At 41.4% G+C, this 25,428-nt stretch overlaps 1 protein-coding gene across 1 annotated transcript; it reads left to right on the forward strand.

The window, feature by feature from the left end:
• The first annotated feature begins 421 nt into the window (after positions 1-421).
• Positions 422-25,428, forward strand: LOC131689139 (uncharacterized protein DDB_G0271670). The gene is made up of 7 exons (XM_058974007.1): positions 422-1,461; positions 22,007-22,602; positions 22,792-22,908; positions 23,037-23,333; positions 23,390-23,543; positions 23,948-24,286; positions 24,381-25,428. The coding sequence occupies exons 2-7, from the start codon at positions 22,582-22,584 to the stop codon at positions 24,959-24,961; spliced, it is 1,509 nt and encodes a 502-aa protein (XP_058829990.1). The 5' UTR covers positions 422-1,461; positions 22,007-22,581; the 3' UTR covers positions 24,962-25,428.

Genomic DNA, 25,428 nt, shown 5'->3' on the forward strand with positions numbered 1-25,428 from the left:
GTCGTCGTCAAAAGGTGCTACATGCCACTTACCCAAAGATAGGTAATCTGGTACGGCTTGAAATATTTAATTCAATTTCTCAGCTGTAATGAATATCGTAACGTAAAAATCTCACAATGAGAGCAAACTATCCTATCTCGTTTCCTGCTGGGGAAGCTATTTTGTTCCATCAGCGTCCCCAAGCAGGAAAAACGAAAGCCGGCCTATTTAGCAGGACTGACTAGGAAGAATCTCTCTTTCTCTCTCTCTCTCGTAGCTCGCTCGTCATTTCCGCTCACAGTTTTTTTCTCTCTCTCGCCGCTTTCCCAGCAATCGACCGTGCCGTGGCATCGCATACCTGCACGTCATCAGCAGCAGGACTCGACGATCCACCGATTCTCGCGTATGTACATCGCAGGAGGCCTCGACCCGAGCTTCCGAAGGCGACTCCCGTTCAGTCTTCTCTGTTCCATTCTCACTGACTGACGCACTGACTGAGCTAACAAGCTTGGAACACACTCACTATGTAGAGCTAGCATACAGCCAACCCATTACAACACAGGAACGCACCATAATCAACTAAAATATGAGCAGAACCCTGACTGAAAGGAAAACCTGAACTTTCCCAGCACCTCTGTTGCTCGCTTTTGTGTGTATTGTTTTCAAACTTTCCTAATTCAGTTTAGTGCGTGTTTATTGTTTTTGCAAAGTAACCCTCAACAGTCAATCAGTTGTGATATGAAGAAAATACCTGACACCCTTTGGGGCTTGTCCAGCAGTGCAAAAATTTTCCTGTAACAAAAAAGAAACTGTGGAGGCATATCGTTACGAATGATAGAATGTGATTTCACTGAGTGATATTCCTGTTTAAAAATAGTGCTCGATAATAATTGTTGTAAAAATAAAACAAAACGACTTTCGTGACCGACAACTCTACTGGAAATCACAGTTTCAGTTACGTTTAGTATTGTGATCCTACCTCCGGTAGGAATAAAGCTGGGACCCGATAACACTAGTTCCAGTTGTTTGGTATTGAACAGTACCAGTAAGCGGAATCGATTCTTGAATCGGCAGTGGGCGGAATGGATAGGTTGGGCTGCCCGAGGGTAGCGGAAAACTAAACAAAGGGCCTGGGAAAGTGAACAGTGCTTGCCCGTCGCTGATCGCAGAGCAAAAGTGTGATTATATAACCCATCAGCGTTGGGTAGCACATCACACTACCGAAAACGAAACCGAAGAGCCGCCACCATCGTCACCGGACGTGGGAAGAAGTAACCCGCAGCGTTCCCAGGGGCGATCCCAGGAAACGTGTAGTAGTTTAGCGTGAGAAAAAAAAACAGCAAGAAAAGCGGCTGTCGTAAAACTGTTAGGGATGAAGTCAGATTTGTGAACGCAGAAGGCGGTGATTATCATATTTCTACTACTGCTGTTGGTGTTTGGATTTGGATGTGCATTGGAATAGACACACCCGGTGTTAGCTCGGTAAGCAAACAGTATGATATTGGATACACGACTGGATGCTGATTTATATGGGCTGACCGATGATTTATTTCGTTTGCGTCAGTTGGTGGTCAGTGTTGTCAAATAGCACCGTTAGCGCTGGGAGTTTTGTATATTTCATGTATTCATTTCATATTTATTTTAGGTCACCGTGCGGTTTAGTGAGTAGTTATGCATGAATGGGGACGCATGGTAATAAATAATTTACTTATGGAGAAGTAATTATTTATTCTTTTCGGAGATATGTTAATAATTAAACTAGTCATGCATAAATACAGTCTCCAGAAAATAATTTTACGATGATCTGTGTATATCATTCTCAGTTATTAAAGACACTTTAAATCAATACTAAGTGGTCGGCAAGACTTGTACATGTGAACAAAATTGTTTAATCATCCTTGATGTTTTGAAGCATTTGCTCTTTAAGGAATATTGTTTTGTCAAATTTGATTTCACTACTCAGACAATTTCCTTCAAACTTTATCATGATTATTGTTCAAAGACACTTACGCTTCCACATATTCATCGGACACGGTAGAGCAAGGAAGTCTAGTCCGCAGCTTTAAACTGCTTGCCGAGCATGCTATTTTATTATTGGCACGTAACTTGGAGGACTTTTCGACTTTGCGCCGATTTGATATTGTTTTCACGATACAGATCCCAAGTGACACGGGTGAAATGGCGACAAGCCAAATCCAAATCGGGCTGTAATGAAAGTTTGACCTCCGTGTTTTCAAATCAGCGCTAGAATACGTTTTTGAAGATATCCATTAAATTTTCATAGATTTCCATTCAAAATGAATGTCCAATGTGTAGTTTCCTGCCGAACTTGATGGATGAAGGGTAGCTTAAAATATACCAGTCGCGCACAGAGCATTTTGGGTTGTGCCCTTACTGCGTTACACGAATCTCTAACACAGTGAACCGTTACATGCGTTTACATCCCAACTTGCTTTGTGTCCTCTAGTTGCTGTGCAATATATGTTGGAAATGAAATGTACAGTTTTCTAATCAACAATGGTTAGAATAGCACAAATCAATCTCCAACATAAACGTACAGCAATTATGAACCTATCTCGACTTATACAGGAAGGTAAAGCTTCCATAGCATTGGATCAAGAACCGCACTTCCAGAGTGAAAACTTAAATATTGGAAAGTTACTTAAACTGCCTTCATTGTTTACAATAAGACAGGCATGACTAACCCACGTAAAATGTCTCGTGCATGCATTCTTGCAAATAAGGCTATTGATACGTGTCTCATCTAGCGATATCTATGCAGTCATAGTTACTCTAACTGTCGGTAACATTGACAAAAATTATACCTATTGTTCAGCAGATCTGCCGCATAACGAGTCTTACTTATGATGATTTCAAAAGCGTTGTAACATATTGTAGCAAAAATGAGCCTCCACTCATTATCGGTAGTGATGCAAATGCTCATCACATCATTTGGGGCAGCTCAGACATTAATTTGACAGGCTCTGAACTGATGATGTTCATTAGTATTACAAATCTCCATATACTGAATATGAGAAACCGAACAACTTTTGCGAGGTCTGGGAGGGAAGAGGTGTTAGACATAACGCATTGTTCTGATAGTTTCGCTTAAGCTGGGAAACTGACAGGTTCCAAATGAAACTGTATCCATCCTATCATAAATATAATTATTTTTCGATCGTCCTGATGTCACCCCAAATGTGGTAACATATCGTTATCCCAAATCTTCAATCTGGGACCTCTTTATAGAAAATTTGGCGACCAAATTTGATGGATATTTTCTAAAAATTCGTCAGCTAAACAACTTGGATGACGTCGTGGCTACGACTTCTTCATAGTAGCGTCCTACGAAGAAGCTTGTCCACTTCGTATTGTTAATCGACTAGAGGAACCCTGTGGTGGAGGGCTGAACTTGAAGGAAATGAAGAAGGAAATGAGAAGAGCTTGGAACCGATTTTGAGGTCAGCTCGTAGTGCATATAAAAAATGTCTTAGATCTGCAGAGCGGGCTGGCTGGCAAAACCTGTGCACTAATGTCTCTAGTCTGAACGAGGCTAGCAGGTTAAATAAAATTTTCTCGATATCGAAAGATTTTCAGATGACCTTAAAAACCAGAGATGGTTTTTATGTGACGGATGAAAACGATGTTCTTAATTGTCTTTTCGACACACATTTTCTAGGTTGTATCGATCCGGAGCTGAACAATGTTCATAGATCCCATTTTGGTAATTCAGATTCGTGGGAGTACATTGATTACTACTGAATCGACCAAGTGAGCAGTTGACAAATTTGCTCCATACAAATCGCCTCGAAAAGATGGTATCTCTCCCGTGCTGCAGCGAAAGAGAATTGATATTTTCAAACATGTCTTGAAGATTATGCTTGTTATTCTTGCTATCGGGTATATCCTGAGAGCATGACGAGAACTAACAGTTAGATTTATTCTCAAAGTGGGCGCTTAAGTTATGAAGAGGTCAAGAGTTTTAGGTCTATCAGCTTAAGTACTTTTCCTCTAAAAGCTTTGGATTCTGTTATCACATCAGGAACGTAAATTTAGTTGAATATCCACTGCACAAAATGCAACATGCAAATCAGTGTGGGAAATCCACGATCACTCTGCTTCACAATGCTTTATATAACTTTGAAAAGGCCTTTTTACCCAGGTTGCTTGGGTGTATTCCTAGATAAGGAGGGTGCTTTTGACAATGTGCCATTGCAGTCTATTCTGGCGGCGACGCGCTGTCATGAAATATCTCCATATGTCTCGGGTTGGATAAACGCAATGCTTAGTAACCGCATCCTTTGCTCGTCATTGAGATAAGGAGTGTTTGCGGCTGTGCTCAAAGTGTCGTTCAGTCACCTTTGTTATATCTACCTCCTTTTACGATATAGATAAATATGCAAATAAAAAAATATGAGTGGGTAATGTTTGAGACATAACCGGAATGAAGTAGAATACAATGGAAATAACGAAATATCGGTACACGTACATCGAAACCTAAAATATTCCAACATATTTATCCTCATATGGTAACCCTGAAAAGAGCATTTAATGAGAGTGAAACAATTCATTTGGTAACAGTAGAGAATCGTACATACGTGTACCGTTATTTCGCTATTTCCATTAGAAATTCCGAAATAACTTATTTTAATAAAAACTTTCGGAAATTAGTAAAAATTGCAGTATTCGTATTAACAACTTAAAATGTTTGCTATTTCATTTCGGTAATGTCGTTGACATTACCTACCCATCTTTCTAGTCTATAACAGAATAATTGTTTTGAAAACCTGAAAATTGCATAACCCAAAACGATTTTAAGCTACTCTTTTGTGAAATCACGACAAAAAACATTATTACGTGTTAGTCCAACGAGCTATCTGTCCCGTTGTTGTTGTGAAAAATTTGGAACATTTTTCAAAGCGATATGATTGCATTACAGGGGGAAATGTTGTTTGAATGATATTTATTAAATTCTCTCAATTAATGTCCTATTGCTAAACTATGATCATATTTCCTTAGGAGGCGCGTTTTACCCCATGTTTTCATAAATAATAATATGCTCGAGCCTCAACCAAGCAGGTATCTTAGAGTGGAGTTTTCACAATAATGGAGCTTTTCACTTTTGTAGCCGCGATATTCGCAAACAAAATAAGTAAAATGCGCATGGCGTCATCTAGCCGCACATAAAATAAGCCGAGCTTAATGTGGATACAATTAATCTGTTTTACGAACCGTTATTTAACTATGTTTATAGCATGATGATACGTAAAACTTTTTCTCAGTTTGCTCCGAGGACCGAGTATTTTAAGTTTCCCCTGGTAGTGTAAAAATGCTCTATAAACTCGTAAATAAACTTTCCGAAGTAACTCGTATCAAATCATCAACAGAAAATCATAATATCAGCATCCAATAAGCCAACACCATCTCCTTTACACAACGAAACAACCAGTACGCACTACAGCTTGCCAGAGGAAATACACAGATAAATTCACCACGGCGCACTCTGGAACGCGCGCCGTGATGAATTTATCTGTACACGCATCTGACGCCACATATAATTTAAAAAACAAGAGAGCGCGGCTCTCGACCACCCCATCGCCAATCCATTTATTCAACTCTGTAAAAAGAGCTTTCTGCTTTTTCTGTGGTGTGTCATCATTGTATCTTCCGTGTATGCTTGAAACTGGCACGTCATTTCATGATTAGAATGAAATGCTATCAGCGCCTGGCGGCAGTCATGGTATCTATTACCTACCATCAAAGAATGTGAGCAGACATGAAACGCAGCAGCTGCTACGCTTACAGCGTCAGAACACAAACTAACGAATTTTTCTTGTGTTCCCTTTTTATACGCGTCGCAGTTTATTCGATGAAAAAGAGGCGACCAGCGACGCTTGCTTTTTGAGTGAATATTACCGACCAATCATGGATCAAATAATTACTACTTTCATAAAATCCATTTTTTCCGCTATTTTCAGTAATTGTACGTACTACCGAATTGGATACAAAATTGTTGTACATATTTCCAATCAGATAGCGTAATAATCTTATACTCAGTTGCGTTTCGGCTTCGCCTCATCAGAAGTGAGAAATTTTGTTTTTTACCAAATTTTCCTCCTTAGGGTTAAATATAGCATAGTAATAATCGTATTTTTCCATTCAGTACAACGGCAGATATTCACGTTTAAAATATCGGGTAAAATTCCGGCAGCAAATTTTGAAACGGGACCCCTATATTGAAACGTTAGAAGTATTCTACTTCAAAAATGTACAAAAACCAACAACTCAGGAAACGGGTTTGGGTATAGTCACCCGACCCGCTAGTACAACAAATCTTGCACGGAACCTGATTCCTCTCCGGCATTACCTTACGGCATTACTTCGACAAGAGAATTTTTGAAGTAGAATACCTCTAACGTTTCAATATGGGGGTCCCTTTTGAAAAATTTCTGCTGAGATATTTTCCCAGTCTTCAAATGCGATTAACATCCGTTGTACTAATCGAAATCGCTATATTTTTGCATTATCTGAACGGAAATATGTGCACGTATATTGTACTTGATCCCGTAAAATGTACGTCTATGATAGATAACGAAAATAATGTAATTTGTAAAGGTGGTAATTATCTGCGCTGATTGGTCCGTACAATTCGACCAAGCAACGAGCGTTGTTAGGACTGCCTCTTTTTTATCAAATGAACCATTCGCCAGGTATAAAAACGACACATAAGAGAAAATTCGTCAGCTTGCTTTCTGACCTCGTAGTAGCTGCTGCGTTTTGTGTCAGCTCAAACACTTCGGTTGGAATATATTCAATGACTGCCGCCAGGCATCATTTCTTTTTTCGGAGTTCAATATGCGGATTGCAAGTGTGCGCATGCGAAGGGGTGGTTGAGTGCGAAAGACCCCGATCTCTTGCTCTTTAAATTATGCGTGGCGGGCTCAGATAAATTCATCATTTGGTTAATTTTCTTTTGGCAAGCGGTAGTATGATTGACGATGACGATTTTAATAGCATTGGTTGTTGTGTTGTGTGAAGGAGATGATGTTGGCTTATTGGATACTGATATAATATGTTTCTGCCGTTGATTTGATACTCGGAGCAAACTGGGATAGCTTTTTACATATCATCTATGTATATGTTGTTATAAACACAGTTTAATTGTATAACCAGCAGCGGGGGCTGACTGCGGGTGTGGTAGGACGAGGTAGTGGGCCCTATACGTTCTAGGCCTAAATACCACATGCCCTAAAGCAGCCCTGACAAGGCGAGCCAGCGCCGCCTTTAAATAAGCGCTTAGCCCAAATCCCTCTCGTCCCGTTATCCTTCCTTCCTTCCTTCCTTCTGCGGCTGTTCGCCCATCTAAATATGGAAGCTGTTCTTCAATGTCAGCTTCTTTCACCGAACAGCCTAGATAAGCCGTGTAGTGTCGGTAGTGGTTGTTTCAACCGGCTAAGAATTACACTACGGACTACCTGTTTCAGTGGTAAAAATCTACCAAACAGGGAACCCCAATTCCATAGTGTCATGCGACCCGTACTATGGGTAAAATTGTTGAGGGGGTTTAAAACATTCTCAATGGCGAACGGAGCCTGGGAAAAGTTGGGCGAACTCCCCAGTATGCTGCATTACGCAGCGGAACGTTCACTCTACACACCGAAGTTTTTTTTTACCGATGATCTGCCTAATTTTGCCGAATTTTGTTGGCTGGGGGTTTGCTGAGACTCTCGGCTGATGGTAGTTCGGTGAAGTTTTGTTGAGTTTCGATTATCAAATTTCGATGTGTACAGATGAACCTGCCCAGAGGCCGTGTGGTATCCGGCCTAGAATTGAGCCACTGGAGTCCTGCTCCCATGTCGTAGGAGGCGACTGAAAGTAGGAGACCCTAAGTCATGGTGTAGTGCCGTGCCGAGGACTTAATGACTGGAGGGTCTAAAATATGCCAGTCGCGCACGGAGCATTTTGGGTTTTGCCCTTACTGTGTTATGCGAATCTCTGACACAGTGGACCATTATTTTCTTCGCAAATCGTGGGAATCAAATGATCATGTCCCATTTAAACCTGATATGGCTCGCTAAATGCGTTAACATCCCAACTCGCTTGGTGTCCTCTAGTTGTTGTGCAATTTGTGTTGGAGATGAAATGTACAGTTCTCTAATCAACAATGGTTAGAATAGCACAAGTCAATCTCCAACATAAACGTACAGCAACTATGAATTTATCTCGACTCATGCAGGAAGGTAAAGCTTCCATAGCATTGGTTCAAGAACCGTATTTCCATAAAGGAAACTTCTATTTTGGAAAGTTACTTAACACTGCCTTCATTGCTTACAACAAGACAGGCATGACTAACCCACGTGAAATGCCTCGTGCTTGCATTCTTGCAAATAAGGCTATTGACGCATGTCTCATATCGGAGCTCACAACTCGCGATATCTGTGTTGTCACAGTTACATTGACTGTCGGAAACGTAGAAAAAAATATATATATTGTTCAGCATATCTACCGCATAACGAATCATCTCCTTCTGATGATTTCAAAAGCGTTGTATCATATTGTAGCAGAAATGGGCTTCCGCTCATTATCGGCAGTGATGCGAATGCTCATCACATCATTTGGGGCAGCTCGGACATCGATCTGAGAGGCTCTGAACTGATGGAGTACATAAGTAGTACAAATCTTCATATTCTGAATGTGGGAAACCGACCAACTTTTGCGAAGTCTGGGAGGGAGGAGGTGTTAGACATAACACTTTGCTCTGATAGAATTTTGCATGAACTGGGAAATTGGCAGGTTCCAAATGAAACTGAACTGTCTCTATCCGATCATAACTATATTTTTCGATCATTTTGATGTCACCTTCAATGTGGTGACATATCGTAATCCTAAGTCTACAAACTGGGACCTCTTTTTGGAAAACTTGGCGACTAAATTTCATGGATATTTTCCAACAATTAGTCAACTACACGACTTAGATGACGTCGTGGATACGACAAACTCATTCATACTAGCATCCTACGAAGAAGCTTGTCCACTTCGTACTGTTAAATCGACTAGGGGAACCCCTTGGTGGAGGGCTGAGCTTGAAAGAATGAAGAAAGTTATGAGAAGAGCTTGGAACCGGCGTCAGCGTGATGACTCCAGGGCTTTCAGGTCAGCTCGTAGTGCATATAAGAAATGTCTTAGATCTGCAGAACGGGCTGGCTGGCAAAGCCAATGCACTAATGTCTGTAGTCTGAACGAGGCTAGCAGATTAAATAAAATTCTCTCCAAATCGAATGATTTTCAGATGAAATCCTTAAAAACCAGAGATGGTGTTTATGTGACGGACGAAAAAGATGTTGTTTATTGTCTCTTCGACACACACCCTATTCAGGTTGTATCGATCCGGAGTTGAACAATGTTCACAGATCTCATTCTGGTGATTCGGACTCGTGGGCGTTAGCACGCACATTGGTCTCCACTGAATCGGTCAAGTGGGCAGTTGACAGCTTTGCTCCATACAAATCACCCGGAAAAGATGGAATACTTCCCGTGCTACTGCAAAAGGGATTTGGTATTCTTAAACATGTCTTGAAAAAGATTTTGCTTTCCAGTCTTGCTACCGGGTATATCCCGAAAGCATGGCGAGAAATAACTGTTAGATTTATTCCCAAAGGGGGGGCGCTCAAGCTATGAAGAAGCCAAGAGTTTTAGGCCTATCAGCTTAAGTTCTTTTCTTCTGAAAGCTTTGGAACGGATAATCGATCATCACATCAGGAACGTTAGTTTAGTTGAATATCCACTGCACAAAATGCAACAAGCATATCAGTGTGGGAAATCCACGATCACTCTGCTTCACGATGTTGTTTACAACATTGAGAAAGCCTTCTCGCTCAAGCAATCTAGCTTGGGTGTATTCCTAGATATTGAGGGTGCTTTTGACAATGTGTCCTTCCAGTCTATTCTGGAAGCGACGCGCGGTCATGGGATACCTGCATGTATCTCAGGTTGGATAAACGCAATGCTTAGTAACCGCATACTTTGCTCGTCACTGCGACAGGCTGAGATACGGAAGTTGAGTATTTGCGGTTGTCCTCAGGGCGGCGTTCTGTCACCTTTGTTATGGAACTTAGTAGCTGACGGCTTGTTGAAGAAACTCAATGAGCTTGGATTTCCAACCTACGGGTTTGCTGACGATTACCAAATACTAATTACTGGATTTTGCATCGGAACAATCTTTGACTGAATGCAACAGGCATTAAGAGCCGTTTCACGAAGAAGCGAATAACAACCGGGGTTCGTCCCTTGCAGTTCTTTGATTCTGAGCTGCTGTGTGCAGATCAAGTCAAATACGTTGGAGTCATATTGGATTCCAAACTGAATTGGTCTGCTCACATTGAGTTCAGAGTCAAGAAAGCGTGCATGGCCTTCGGGCAGTGCAGACGAACTTTTGGAAAGACCTGGGGTCTCAAACCTAAATACATCTATTGGATTTACACGACAATTGTACGTCCAATACTGTCATACGGATGCCTTGTGTGGTGGCAGAGGGGAGAGGTGGTGACAGTCCAGTCAAAGCTAAACCATCTGCAAAGAATGGCGCTCATGGCGTTGACTGGTGCTTTCACCACGACTCCGACTGCTGCTCTTGAGGCACTTCTAAATATCAAACCATTACACATACACTTAAAACAAGAAGCACTATCATGTGCATACAGACTGCAGGTTACTGGGCTTTGGAACAGTAATCATGTTGATCTTGCTACCAGTCATACACGATTGTGGTCACAAATGGTTACATGGGGTGAAGATATTCTTGCTCCCAGCGATATTACACTCACTTGTAGTTTTCCTTACAGGACATTTCATGTGAAGATTCCCTCTCGAGAGGAGTGGTTGTCTGGCTTTATGGAAAGACAACAACAAACGCAAGTGGCTTGTTACACTGACGGTTCTCTGATGGAGGCACGTGCTGGTGCTGGTGTCTACTGTCGTGAAATGAGATTGGAACAATCTCACTCACTAGGTAGATACTGTACTGTATTCCAAGCAGAAATCTTTGCGATTATGTGCGGGGTGCAATCGGCCCTTCAACTGAGTTTGTCCGGCAGAGTTATAAACTTCTGCTCCGATAGTCAGGCTGCAATCAAGGCCCTTAGCTCAGACAAATCCCGGTCCAAGCTAGTGATCGCGTGCCGAACCCAAATCGAAGAACTAAGCATTGTCAATACTATCTACCTTGTCTGGGTGCCCGGACATTGCGGTATTACTGGAAATGAATGGGCTGACGAACTGGCCAGGGCAGGTTCAGCGATTGACTTCGTTGTTCCTGAGCCCGCGCTGCCAATTTCGACAAGTTGGATAAGGGAAAAAATACGGTCCTGGGCTTCGTCCGAGCACCGCAATTATTGGAGAAATCTACAAACGTGTCGCCAAACAAAGGCGTTTCTAGAACAACCATGCCCAGTGGTTTCGAAAAATCTCTTACATTTTTCGAAGCTCCACTGCGGCATGCTGACCAGGGCTTTAACCGGCCACTGCAAACTCAATTATCACATGGCAACTATTCAGCGCGCTGAGTCTTTTTCATGTGATCTTTGTGAATCCGACTACGGAACCTCATATCATCTGATATGCAACTGTCCAGCGGTAGCGCAATTGCGATTTCGAGTCTTCAGCCGTCCTTATATAGACGAAACCATGTTTGGTCGACTGAAACTCAGAGACATACTAAAGCTTCTTATCCAATGTGGTAAAGAGCTTTAGGCTTATTCGCAGGCAAGTTGAACTACTTGTGAGTTTAACTTACCTGTTGTTTATTTTTGTTTTGTGCTGTTATTTTTCCCTCCCTTCCAATTCTACTTCCCCACACCTCCTTGTCCTTTCCTTCCGCTCAGGAAATGATGAAAACACACGGCAAGGCACAAATCCCCGACTACGTCCGGGGAACGTGCCATTTGAGCCAATATATTCTGATTCTGATACATATCATCTATGTATATGTTGTTATAAACACAGTTTAATTGTATAACTGCTGCCTGTATGACGGGATTTACAGACTCTTGATAGCCTCCTACAGACGTAGCAAGAAATCTATAAAGAGTAAAAAAGTAATAGTATTTAGCAAAATTGTACTAGAATAACTGTATTCGACTACGAGTGATTCCTTCATTAATAGTATTCTCATTTCAATCTCAATCTATTTGTTAATTAATATTCTAGTGTAACTAGGATTTACACAACCATCTAGAGACATTTACAGACATTTTAATTATTCTTCTGCAGACATTTCATAAAAAAAACCTATTTTAATCCACCTAGCGGTGCAATTGTGCCTTTCTCAATCATGAATCACGAGAATGTGTGCGTTGTTTATATTCATTAAAAACTTTTAAATGCATATATTACATTTTATTATTATACATCACATGACAACTATATACAGGAAAATAAATCATTATTCGAGTTCTAAAATTTTGAAAAAGAAAAAACAGCCACGGTAATATTGAACTGAAAAAAGGTGCGAAATCGGCAGTCTCAAAAAATCGATTTTTATAAAAAAAAAAAATTTCGAGATAACATAAAATCTCGACGTTTCATGCATTTTAAAGATGTTTGGCATCAAAAATACGAATTCGATTTCTGAAATTTCATTGGGTCCCCCCTTTGGAAAAAAAAATTGAGTTTCGGCTTATATGGGAATTTCATATGTGACCGGACGATTTAGTCTATATTTCCGGACCCATTTGGGATTTGGGACTAAGTTTGTGAAAATCGGCCCTACCATTTCCGGGAAACTGATGTGAGTTCGTAAATTTTGAAAGATGGCCGCTTTTCCCAGGCACTTCCGGAACCGTCTATGGTGGTCAATGTAGTGAACGAAAGTTTGGTTGGCCGTCGGTGACCTAGAACAGCAAATTTAAGTTGTTTGAGAGACATTTTAGCGAAATTTTTACCTTTTTTGCTTTCATCGGAGTATCGGTTTGAATCACAATTTGCTATGTGATCGCACGCCACAACCTGTAACTCCGGAACCGGAAGTCGGATCGGGATGAAATTAAATAGCCATTTACGGGGACGCAATACCTTTCATTTGAGGCCAAGTTTAGTCGAATCGGTCTAGCCATCTCCGAGAAACCGATGTGACTGTTATTCTGAATTTAGATACTTCCGCCGGGGCTTCCGGAACCGAGGATGGTGGCCAATGTGGCCAAATAGACTTTGAATGGATGTTAGTGACCTAATGCTACAAATCGAAGCAGTTGTGGTCATATTTTGGATAAATTTTCACCTTTATACATTCATTGCAGAATTTATTAAAATCGACATTTTCTGCGTGTTCGTACTTGTCACCCTGTAATTCCGGAACCGGTAGTCGGATCCATTAGAAATTCAATAGCAGCCTATGGGAACGTTGCACCTTTCATTTGAGACTAAGTTTGTCAAAATCGGTTCAGCCATCTCTGAGAAAAATGAGTGACATTTTTGGTCACATACACACACACATACACACACATACATACATACACACATACATACACACACAGACATTTGCCGAACTCGACGAACTGAATCGAATGGTATATGTCACTCGGCCCTCCGGGCCTCCGTTAAAAAGTCGGTTTTCAGAGCAATTTCAATACCTTTCTATTGAGAAAGGCAAAACATGTGGTATCGCAGCCTGGCACTACATTTGTTGTGGGTTATTCTCATACGTGGCAATTGCAGGGTTATTGCGAAAACGCCACGCTAAGAAACCTGTTTGGTGAAGGTTTGAACATATTATGTATAGGGTATTCGTCTTAACTCTCTAATGCTGACATTCCACGCGCAAATACCCTTCTGCTGGCTCTTAACTGTAAAGTAAGTACAATTTACAGTAAGTCCATAAAATTTGTTATCCGATTTGGCCCTTAATTTACTTTATTTGTACATGCCATACTTTAAAGTGGCCTATTTCTAAAAATATTCAGTAAGCGAATGCATTTTGATTCCACTATACATATGTGTAATGAAATATTCAATAATCGGGGCCGGTGGGTAATACGAGTAGTAAAGGTAGTACTATCCAAGGTGCTTAGAGTTATAAGGTGATACGTCTTTGGCAGTAACTGGGTGAGGAATGAGGTAAGCATGCAGCAAGCTGCGGAGTAGAAAACTGACGGCGAACAACTTTGTTTACATACTGAAATCCAAGCAAACATGCATGGGGATGTAGTAAACAATGTTGTTAGCTGTCGTTTCTAGACCCAACATGGCTGATCGGCGATTTCGAGGATCGAGGATCGTAAGGTGATAGTACCAAGGATCGTAATAAAAGCTCCTTGGTACTATCCACTTGAAAATAATCGGGTTGGTAATTACCCACTTGAAACTTTGGAACAAACCTAACATTTGAATTTTGCAACGCATGTGTCATGGGTGCACGTTTGAAATTTTCAAGGTATGATCAAAATTCCATTTGCACAAACGCGTCGCAAGTGATTTATGTGAATGTAATACAAGCGTATGTAGAGGTATATGGGATAAAATACACCCCTAAGAAAATATAATCATAACTTAGCTAAAGACCATCAATTGAGAGAATTTAATTAATGATATCATTTAGCCAATATGTTACTCTGAAATCACAATCGCTTTGCAATATATTCAGCAACATGAAAGCTATTCAATTTTCCAAAATCATAAATTGCTCTTTGAAAAATGGGCAGGCCAAAACACACCTGTGCAGGGGTAAAATGTACCACAACAACGGGGCACAATACATCATAACAAATATCGAAATTGCTGATTTTAATGCAGAAGGTAGCAAAAATTGCAGCATTCGAATTAACAGCCTATGTGTATTCTACTTCACTTCGGTTATGTCTCTGACATTACCTACCCATCTTTTTTGTGCACAGCACACACTCCTATCCAACTAGTTCTTTCAGTAGGGTTACAGCACCCATCCTCGACACACTACCAGTTTTCGACCATCCACATAACGTGGCAATTTCTGTATGGTGGTAGGAAAGCTAGCTGTGGGTCTAGAATAAGTGCTCTTCCCCTACGAGGACAAACTGGACGGCAAACTGCAGACTGTCTAATTTACTGAGCTCTTCAGTTCCCTTGTGCCATTTAGTACTACTTCCTCGTTGAGCTTCCCACTACTCGGTCTAATCCCCGACGATGGATCTAGCCTACTCCGACGAAGAGTTCCCCGGCGAGAAGTTCGAAAGCGAGCCAACCAGCCAGGTGCCGAGGTCAGTTCGGCGATTCCGGTAGAGTAGGGCGTCCGGCGCGACTTTTGGTGTCTCGTCGCGGTCTACGCAATCTTGTTCCCGGTGGCGAATCTGACTGTACGCTGGCGGAGAGTTTCCCGGCGAAAGAAGTTCTCCCGATACCGATTCTTATTTGGTTTCAGTACCACAACTTCTTGAGCCCTTTGGCTCCGTGACCGGTTCCATTTAGCGCCGCAACTCCTTTAAGCCCTTTATCTCTCTTCTTGGGCCATTTACCACTACTTCCTTGATGAGCCATTCATCTCCTCGACTTGTTCGCGAAATCCTCGGTTTAGTCCCCGACGATGGACCTGACCTGCTCCTACAGCATCTGTTTTTCTATTCTGTGTCGCTATCAGCACGATGACTCCTACAAAAATATCCGATAATACAGAACCCCTCCGAGTATTCACATATTTCTTACTTTGAATCTTTGTTATTGCGTCCATATCACGTACGCTGTCACGGTCAAGCATATCCCCTGATGTTGCGCCCCTAGGCAAAGGGATGTACCTTTGCATTTCTACCCCACTAAAAGCTCAAATGGCGTAACACCAAGCCTAACGTGTGGTTTTAGTGAATTATGCTCATGTACATGTTCTATCAATGCATTCTTCCTGTTTCCATTGTCAATTTTTGCCGCCGCCAGTGTTTACGATTCTACAGTTCTACAGCACCGGTCGTCTGGTCGATGCTCGCTGTGCGCCCTGTCTTCTTGTTCCTGTAGGGTTGCCCTCAAGAACCATCTTCATCGGGTCGTCATCCGACATTCTTACGACGTGTCCAGCCTACCGCAAACGTCCTATTTTTGCGGCATGCCCGATGGATAGTTCTTCCAGCAGCTGATGCAACTCATGGTTCATTCGTCTGCGCCACGTTCCGTCTTCCATCTGCACGCCACCATAGATGGTACGCAACACCTTTCGTTCGAAAACTCTAATGGCGCGTTGGGCCTCCACGAGCGTAGTTCAGGTCTCGTGGCCGTAGAGGACACCCGGTCTAATCAGCGTCTTGTAGATAATGAACTTCGTGCGGCGGCGAATTTTGTTCGACCGAAGCGTTCTCCGGAGTCCAAAGTAGGCACGATTTCCCGCCAAGATCCGTCTCTAAATTTCTCTGCTGCTACCATTGTCGGCGGTTACCAGTAAGCCCAATACACGAATTCGTCACCGTCAGTCCGAACTCGGGATTGTCGTCTCTAGAACCTCTTCCTCTCATGTATTTTGTCTTCGGAACGTTGATGGCAAGTCCAATCCTGCTGGCTTCAGCTTTCAGTCTGATGTACGTATCCGACATCGCCTCAAAGTTCCGTGCCATTATGTCAATGTCGTCGACGAAGCCAAGAAGCTGGACGGACTTCCTGAAGATCATGACAGTCGTGTTTAACCCCGCTCTCATTATTACACCTTCTATCGCACCGTTGAACAGCAGGCACGATAGACCATTCCCTTGCCGTAACCCTCTTCGAGATTCAAAGGGACTCGAGAGTGTCCCTGATACTGGAACAAAGCACATCACCCGATCCATCGTCGCTTTAACTAATCGTGTTAGCTTATCCGGAAGCCTAGCATGCTAAATGGGTATATTCATAAACCACACCATTACGTGGATTTTGATTTAATAGGGTTACTAGCTACAAAAACAATTGTGTAGATATTTTGAACAAAACAAACAAGACCTCGTATTATTTACTCATCTACTAGCTTTTGATGAAATGCTGACATTTAGCGTGGTTAGCAATTGAACATAATTATAAAACACATGATTTTCGTGCATGGTCCTGTTTTCGTATCGTGAAAAAGTTGATTGTTTAAGAATTCGTGGTACTTTATTCACGATTTTGGGAATAAATTATTTTCCGCGTGTAAACGTGTAGGTTTGACGGTTTTGCAAACATCAGGCATGTTTCGTACATAAGTGCTAAAGAACCTCTAACAGACAATTGCTTTAAGATGGTTATTGCATTATGCCTCGATAGTGGTGCATCGAGAAGATCGAGAGGGATTATGGGTTTTCTTATGTTTTGTGTTTTTTATGCTCTGCACCAGTCCAAACTAACGGTCAACCATTAATGAAATGTAAAAGTAGAAGCCTATTAGTGTTTAGTGTATTAAAAATTGTAGATTTCAGTACTAGTGTACAATTGTATGTGCTAGTCGTATATCTATCTGTGTATGCGTTTGTCTGATAATTAGTGACGGCTGGGTTAAGGCAATGATGTAGAACTGGCGTATATGATAGAGTAGTGAGTAATTTCTTCTTCCTAGGATTCGTTAGGCACTTCACTTCTGGAGTTTAATTCGAGCATTCGATTCGATTCATTCGGGAAGATCGGATTGGATAAATTAAGGTATAATCCGACATTCTCACATTCAATCGCTCTCTTGTTGAAAATGTTTTCCCCACGAAGTGGAAAGAATCTTTGATAACTCCAATCCATAAAACAGGCAATGTACATTATGTCACCAATTATAGATAAATTTCAATCTTAAGCTGCCTCCCTAAAATCTTCGAAAGTATGTTGTTAGATGTTATCTACCCCGCGTTAAAACACATCATCACTTTGGACCAGCATGATTTTGTAAATTGATAGTATCGAACGGGTACAGAAGAACTTTATCAGGTTTGCACTTCGTCGGTTACCCTGGCAAAACCGTTTCCAGCTTCCTCCATATGAAGATCGTTGTATCCCCATCAATCTCCCTTCGCTGCAAAACAGACGAAACTTTTCATTTTCGACCTTCTGACGGACAACATAGACTCTCCTGCGCTTCTAGCAAAACTCGACCTCAACGTTCCGGGAAGATCTTTCCGGAGAATTGATTTTTTCTGACGCTCAACACATCGCACGCAGTACGACCAGAATAATCCTTTGGATGTTTGCTGTTGGGGTAGGATTTCTGTTTGGGACGGGATTACCTTCTTATTTTTGCAGATCTCGTTTTCGGAAACAGCGAATCATCGGCGGGACGGGAGCACTCAACTTTCTTCTGCATTTAGCAGCCTATTTATTTCAGCAACAGCGGATCATCGACAGTGGCAATCACTGAGTAAGTAACCTTTCTTCTTTCAGGAACAGCGGTCAATGACGGGACGGGAGTAACCAATTTTCTTCGTTTAGCAGCGCTTCTTTTCAGGAAGAACGGATCATCAACGGGAGCAGCAAACGGGTAAGTAAAATTACGGTCTTCCAGAGCGGAGCACTGGCACGGGTAGGTAAGCGGTATGGGGCGATAAATATCACTATAAATTTATCTTTAGGGATTTTTGCACTTATTTCGATTCGGTACGTTTACTGTCACTTGACTGAATGTCTCAAAATTAGTTTATTACGTACGGGTTTGAAACTAAACTTGCAAGAATCGGTACAAAACGTTGTGATGTTCGTCTAGCGGGTTTATTAAATTTGAACTTTAAAGTGTACTGTACTGGGATTCTTCTTCCCATTACTATTTATGCACTTAATACTTGGAAACAGTCGAAATATAATAATTTTACTTAGCAAGAAAGCGAACTGTTTCCGTAATGTAAACAAAGCAGCATAAATCATGCTGCCCAAGATTTATATACTGCAGGCGACACTGGTGGGAAATAAAATATATATGGCTGCCATGCTGTCTAAAAATTACACCAGGGCAGACACTGTGCTGTTTCTACACTGAACCAAACATTTGCTGTCAACTCTTCAATAGTGTCTATCAGTTGTTTGATTTAAATATTAGGATTAGGATTAAGTTAGTGTTTAGTCTAAGTCTGTGCGATGTAACTTTTTTAAATCAAAGACAATACAATACAATAATCAAAACAATGTCGCTGAGATCCACTAGACAACACTTCCATGGCGACATGACCGTGTACTCTAGTGATATGGGGAAATTCTTGTCTAGTATATCAAAAATTGAAAACGTGTCTGCCCTGGTGGAACAGAGATATAGAGCTGGTCTTTCAAGAGCTATGAACTCGGAAAGCTTCCCATACTGATCATGAAGGAACCAACGTACGTTGAGTATATTCTATTGTTTAGTTGCGGAGATGAATGGCCAGAATGCAGCAGTGTAAGAGAGCCCCATACTGCGGCGATCTGTACTGATATTCTGATTTTTGGGACAGGAAGTCTTCGTAACGAATACATATTTTGATTCATAAATATTTCTTGTTTATAAATATTTCTTTCCTTTTATTTTTGGTAGGGTTACTGCTCCCTAATTCATCTGACCCATTTGAATACATTAGTTAGAACAGTGTCTGCTATCTCTATTCAACGCATTAGTTCCAATGGTAGGATGAATAAGGGTACGCTGTACTCCATTTTTCGGTTCGTTCAAACAAAGGCAAAAATTTGAACTGTACTGCTTCTTAAGAACGACGCAAAGATGATGCTACCTATTTAAGCGCAATGCAGACACTCTAAGTCGAGTCATCAACGAAATAGTGTGACATGCTGACTAATGAGATGAATAAGGGCTCGTCTATCCTATCAATGTAAAATGGAGTCAAATCCTATTGCCAACGTATAGGAAAACGTGAAAGAATACGGCTGCGCTATTAGCACAGACTACATTGAAATGGTCCGTTAAGCAGCACAACTTTGCATATACTTCATGTAGGAAATTACCCAACATTTGCACGATCTGGTAGGGAAAAGCTGTTAGATGTTACTCTCTGCTCTGGCAGTATTACGCATGAGCTGGCAATCTGACTCGTACACAACGAGCTCGTACCGGTCATTATATGATCATAAGTACATCATCTTTGCTCATTTGAACGCCTAGATGTAGCAATCTCTTGCGGTTTTACTGTGTGACAATTCGATTTTGAATATTAAAATTGGATTTATTTGTGTGGACTTAGCTAGACTGTAATTTTCCATTCTTTTTGATTAAATCGTTGATGCGTTTAGATCCTTTTCGGATTTTCGGGGCATGCCGCAATCGATGGCGGATGATACGAAGCTAAAATATATTTTTTTCATCTCGGAATGTCATTAAATAATCATTTGCGACAGGTATAGGTTCTTAATGAGGTATATACACAAGCTAACGGACCTAACTCATATAGGATTGTGAGTCTATTTATCTATATATTTGAACGGGCGATATGTATCTAAGTATTAGTTACTTCGGTTTATTCTTTAAAGTTTCAGGCACTAATTTCCGTAAACGCATTGATTTGTAGTGATGTTAATATTTGGATAAAAACGAAAATTCAAAGAATTGATGCTTTTTCAAAATGAATCTTTAGAGAACAAACCTAAGTTATATAAATTCATTGTTGGGAGAATCCTTCCCATCGGAAAAATGATAAAAAAGGAAATCATGGCAAGGCACAAATCTCCGATCAACATGAGGACCGTGCCATTTGAGCCAATACTACTGATTGATCTGTTCATTCACAGGGCTCGAAACTGTGTTCAGCCCATCTCTAGTGGGATGCGTACTTGGCATGAGCTCTGCAAACTAATGAATGAGGAAACAACGACATGTACAAGAAATGTCTTATCTCACTGCTGGTAAAATTGTTTCAATTGCTTCATCAGCATCGACACGTAGCTAATCAATTGCTGTTGCTCACGAACCTCATGAAGTCATAGATTGCATAAATGAGAAAGGCACAATTGCACCACTAGGTAGATTAAACAGGTTCTTTGCTCGCTTTTGACACCAGTGTTACGGATTTCTCCGAAGTCGCTTGCACCTTTGAGTTTTCGGTCCCTCCTGTATCAGCCTAATCATTTCGCTGTGTTATTTTTCCTGGGCACGGTAGTCACGTTTGTGTTCCCATTTTTAATCAGATTTTTCACATCACGAAACAATAAAAAACAATCAGACTCATGCCGCAAACGTTTCTCCCATTAAAATCGTGTTTTTAGATTTGAATGAAAAAATAATAAAAAGAAAGTTTCAGTGGTTTCTTTCAGCATTCTACTATTTGCTGCCGTTCAATATGATGGTCGAAGCTCGAAATCCAAGTGGACGATTTATTTCGTATGTGTGTGTTTCAATCACTAGCCAGCCTGCTAGATATAATGTTTGGGAATATTTAGAGTGAATCGATAGAAACGAACACTGAACTTAACACTTATTAATTTGAACTCTACAGAGGGGTAAAACAGTTATATCTGTTGTCAATAAAACAATTTTCCATTCGGTTCCAAGGAATTTTACACGAAGTTGGATTTCTTAGCCAAATATTCATGGAAGAAGGTTAATTTTGGTATGCATCTTTCATACTAAGATATCATTGAATTATTGTAAAAATGGGGGGGATGCGGGATAGAATAAAATCAGTCATATTTTCGCTCACAGAGGTATTCGATCAACAAATCGTTCTTCAAATGGAATGTTATATCTCGTGAAATGTTATATAAAATTAGCTTAATATTAGTAGACGACGGAATATAGAAGACGTAAGACAAATTCAGAATTTAATTTAGAATTAAGTTAAGTTGAATAACTACAAATACGTAGAAATAGCATAATTTTCATATTTCCAATTGTAAAAATGAATGGCTCACTGTGAACTGGAAAAAACTTCAATTTGCCATTATTGGATTGACATTGATTCGGTTGTGATAAGTTTCCGAAAGGAAACAAAAATAAACTTCATTCTTTATTATTCTCTCGCGCTTACTACTGCTAGTTTGAGACAACGAGCATAACGAATGGCGACATCCTGACAACACTGATCCAATCGCTAAGAATTGATGAAAATAATATCATTCCATATATCTTGTTTTTCTGCTCTTCTCTCCCCTATCCATCTTTGCTGACTGCTAAATTTAGACGCACCGAAGGTTCAGAATCAGACACGTTGGCACCAAAGTTTCCCAGCAGCTCACATGGTTCCGGAGGCACACCACTTCCAGGTTCGGCTGATCACAACCGAAGTGCGGCAAAAAAGGTTTTCAATCAATTGAAAACGTGATAGAGCTGAAGCCCCCCTACCTAGCGCGTAGCACCAATTGTTACCACAGCAGTTATCCTCGGTGAAGGAGGAGGGAGAGAGAGAGAAACGTTTTATAAATGACCAGCTCCGTTGTTGTTCGTTTCGTGCCTGCTGATGCTGGGTCGTTGGGAAGCAGTACCACCGGGTGGATCATCCGGCAGGATCCAGAACCACTCCAGCTGCTGATGATGCAAGGGTGGCGTAGAAAGTATGTTTGCCATCCCGTGGCTTATCCCACCCGGGTACAATAATAGTCCTCGTCGTTGTTATTGTTATTGATGTTTGTTTTTCGTGCTATATTTGTGGGGAGCTTTGGAAGCATATATACAAAAATCAAAGAGATACATAGGCAGAGGGAGCACCGGAAGCTTTTCTCCATTCGGTGGTAGCACAGCGAAGAGAACAACGCGCCATGGGTAATGGAATGAATAAGGTAATGATCTCTTTATTGCACGTCAGGGTCTACTTTTTTGAAGGCTGGGAGTTATATTTTTAGATAATGCTTTTGTTTGTATTTCAATGTGATAAAGCAATGATAGTATAATACAATGAAGGGGATATTAAGAAGTTCAACTAAATGTATTTTTTATGGATTTCGTTCACCTCCTTTTGAAACTTTTAGGTGATGCCGGGTTTGTACATCGGTAATTATCGGGACTCAAAAGACTATCAACAATTGGATCGTTTCCAAATCACGCACATTGTCTCAATACATGATAGTCCACGGCGTTTCCATCCGGTAAGTGTCTTTTTGCTTCGATGGAGACGCTAGGTCGCTAATAACTTGTACATATCTGTTAACAAATTGTTTTTGGCTTACTTGGATGGTTGAAGTGTTCATTTTTTTCAATTTTTCCTTCTCTACAGGACAAACACTACCTCTGTGTGATGGCCGCCGATACACCGGATCAGAACTTGTCGCAGTACTTTTCCGTGTGCAATGACTTTATCCACGCCGCCCGCCTCAAAGACGGAAACGTGCTGATCCACTGTCTGGCCGGGATGTCACGCTCGGTCACGGTCGCCGTTGCCTACATCATGACCGTCACGCCGCTGAGCTGGAAGGAAGCGCTGAAGGTGGTGCGCGCTGGCCGCGCCATTGCCAATCCGAACCTCGGCTTTCAGAATCAGCTGCAGGAGTTTGAAACTAGCAAGTTGTTGGAAGTAAGATCGTCGCTTTTCTATCGTGTAATGATATCGTAACAGTTGTATGTTTGTAGGAACGAATTCGCCTCAAAGAACGCTTCCCGAGCCTAGCTTTGGAAGATAATGATAAAGAGCAATGTTTTGTAGCTTTAGACAATTTTGAAGTTTTGTTAGAAAATAAAGGAGTTTGCGAGGGCCAGTGCAAGTTCGGCAAAGATTGTCCAACAGGTGAGCGTATCTACCAGCAACCGCCTACTGTAGTCGATGTGAATACAACATTTCACTGATAGCAAGCTTATGCCTAACATTATATGTGTAAATATTCCATCGTAGCTACCGTTGCTAGGGAATTGTTGTTTGGCTTGTCGCTCATCACTTCATTGGTTTTTCTTTTACCTTTTCACTTTACAGCTACGCTCATAATCAATTCATACAAACGCCACCATCTCTCCAATAAACAAGACACTTTCACCCCCAAAAGGCAATTGCTTGATCACACACAGTCGAACGCGAGGAAATCATTCATGTAAACACGTAGCACCATCTTAGCTCTCTCATTCACTGTTTGAAACATAAATGTAGCCGCAAAGTGGGACGCATTTTGAATCAGTTAGTTGTACGACTATGTACAGGAATCTGCCGCTCGGAATCGCGTGGTCTCCGCCGGAAGGCAACCCCACCGTCACCGAGAAAGCAATACAACCTATCCTCGTCACCGTCGACCTCATCGCAGCTGTCGGTGCGAAGTGCTGCCTCAGCGACAGCCCAATCCTGCCCGTCGTCGCCCCGGAATTCGAAAGCCATCGGAACCGGGAGCGGTAGTGCCGCCGGTCAACGGAACAATCCACGGGCAGCCGGTGACTATGCTGCTGAGATTGATGTGGGTGAGCTAAGTGAACTGCGACGCAGTTCCAGCATCGTCAGTTCCTACCGACCGCGGAGCGTTCCTGCCGGGCTGTACTCGTACACGGGTGAGTTGAAGAATTTGAAATTGAAATAAATTTTTCGTGAATTTTTTGTCCCTTGAAACAAAATAAATTACTTACACCTCCATCCATCCCGCAGGTTCGGCCCCTCCTTCCATCCACGGTTCACGGGTCGATCTGGCGAGTAGTGTTAAGAACACCGGTTCCGCCATCTATCTCGGCACCGGTAGTCCCTCCGGAGCTGCATCGCCCGCAGTTAACCGTCGCGTTAGTTTAAGGTCAACACCAAAATCCACACCAAGGTCCACACCGGACTCATCGCCGAAGCCTTCGCCAAAGAAAACCGCACAGCCGAAGGCGACCAAGTCGCAAAGCAACGCCACACTCACTATAACAAAAACAACTGCTACTGTAACGACAACAACAACAACAACAACCAGTACTACTACTACTACTACCAATACAACTACTACAAGTAGTAAAAGTAACAATGCATCACCAGCCAAGATACCTGTCAGCTCTAAATCTACAGCCTCTAAATCAGACGCCTCTTCCACCGCAAGTTCTTCTAAAGGCACAAATGTCATCATCAGCACCACCAGCAGCAGCACCAAATCATTCGCTAAGGCGTCTCCATCAAAGCAATCCTTGAATATGGTAGATAAAGGTAGCAGCGGAAGTAGTAACAAAAACAAAATGACGACCAGTAGTAAATCTTGAATTGGGAACTAATGCTTGTTGAAAACAGATCATATTATAGAAAAAAGAATCACGCACTATCACACGCTCACACACACAGACACAGATTCACTTTTAAAGTGGAAAATATCAAATAAGCAAAAAAATCAAATGTCGATATTTTGTCGGAATAAGGAAAGATAATATTGTACCTATACATATATTTACCACATCGCATATGAACCATAAAAGTAGCGGATAGGACATTTGGAAGATTGCAACGCAACGCAAAGCGAACGTGCAAAGTTAGCAGAACAATAAAAAAAACAAACAAACAAGTTGAGATATCAGCAGGTGGTCTATAGTTTGATAGCTAATAGTCGAGGCGGGCGAAGTATTCCACAACTATATTAAGCAATTTTGTGAAGTGTTTATTTTATATGAAAAACAAAAGTGCAAAAAGAGAAATAAAATTATTATGGCTTCTACCGAGTGAACGGGAAAATAAA

The sequence above is a fragment of the Topomyia yanbarensis genome, chromosome 3, assembly GCF_030247195.1.
Source record: "Topomyia yanbarensis strain Yona2022 chromosome 3, ASM3024719v1, whole genome shotgun sequence".
NCBI lineage: Eukaryota > Metazoa > Arthropoda > Insecta > Diptera > Culicidae > Topomyia > Topomyia yanbarensis.

Bases quoted from the DNA above. Each gene is read 5' to 3' on its own strand.
- LOC131689139 (XM_058974007.1), top strand. From the start codon at position 22,582: ATGGGTAATGGAATGAATAAG. The intron at 23,334-23,389 runs GTAAGATCGTCG...GTATGTTTGTAG, and splicing joins AAACTAGCAAGTTGTTGGAA to GAACGAATTCGCCTCAAAGA. The intron at 24,287-24,380 runs GTGAGTTGAAGA...TCCATCCCGCAG, and splicing joins CGGGCTGTACTCGTACACGG to GTTCGGCCCCTCCTTCCATC.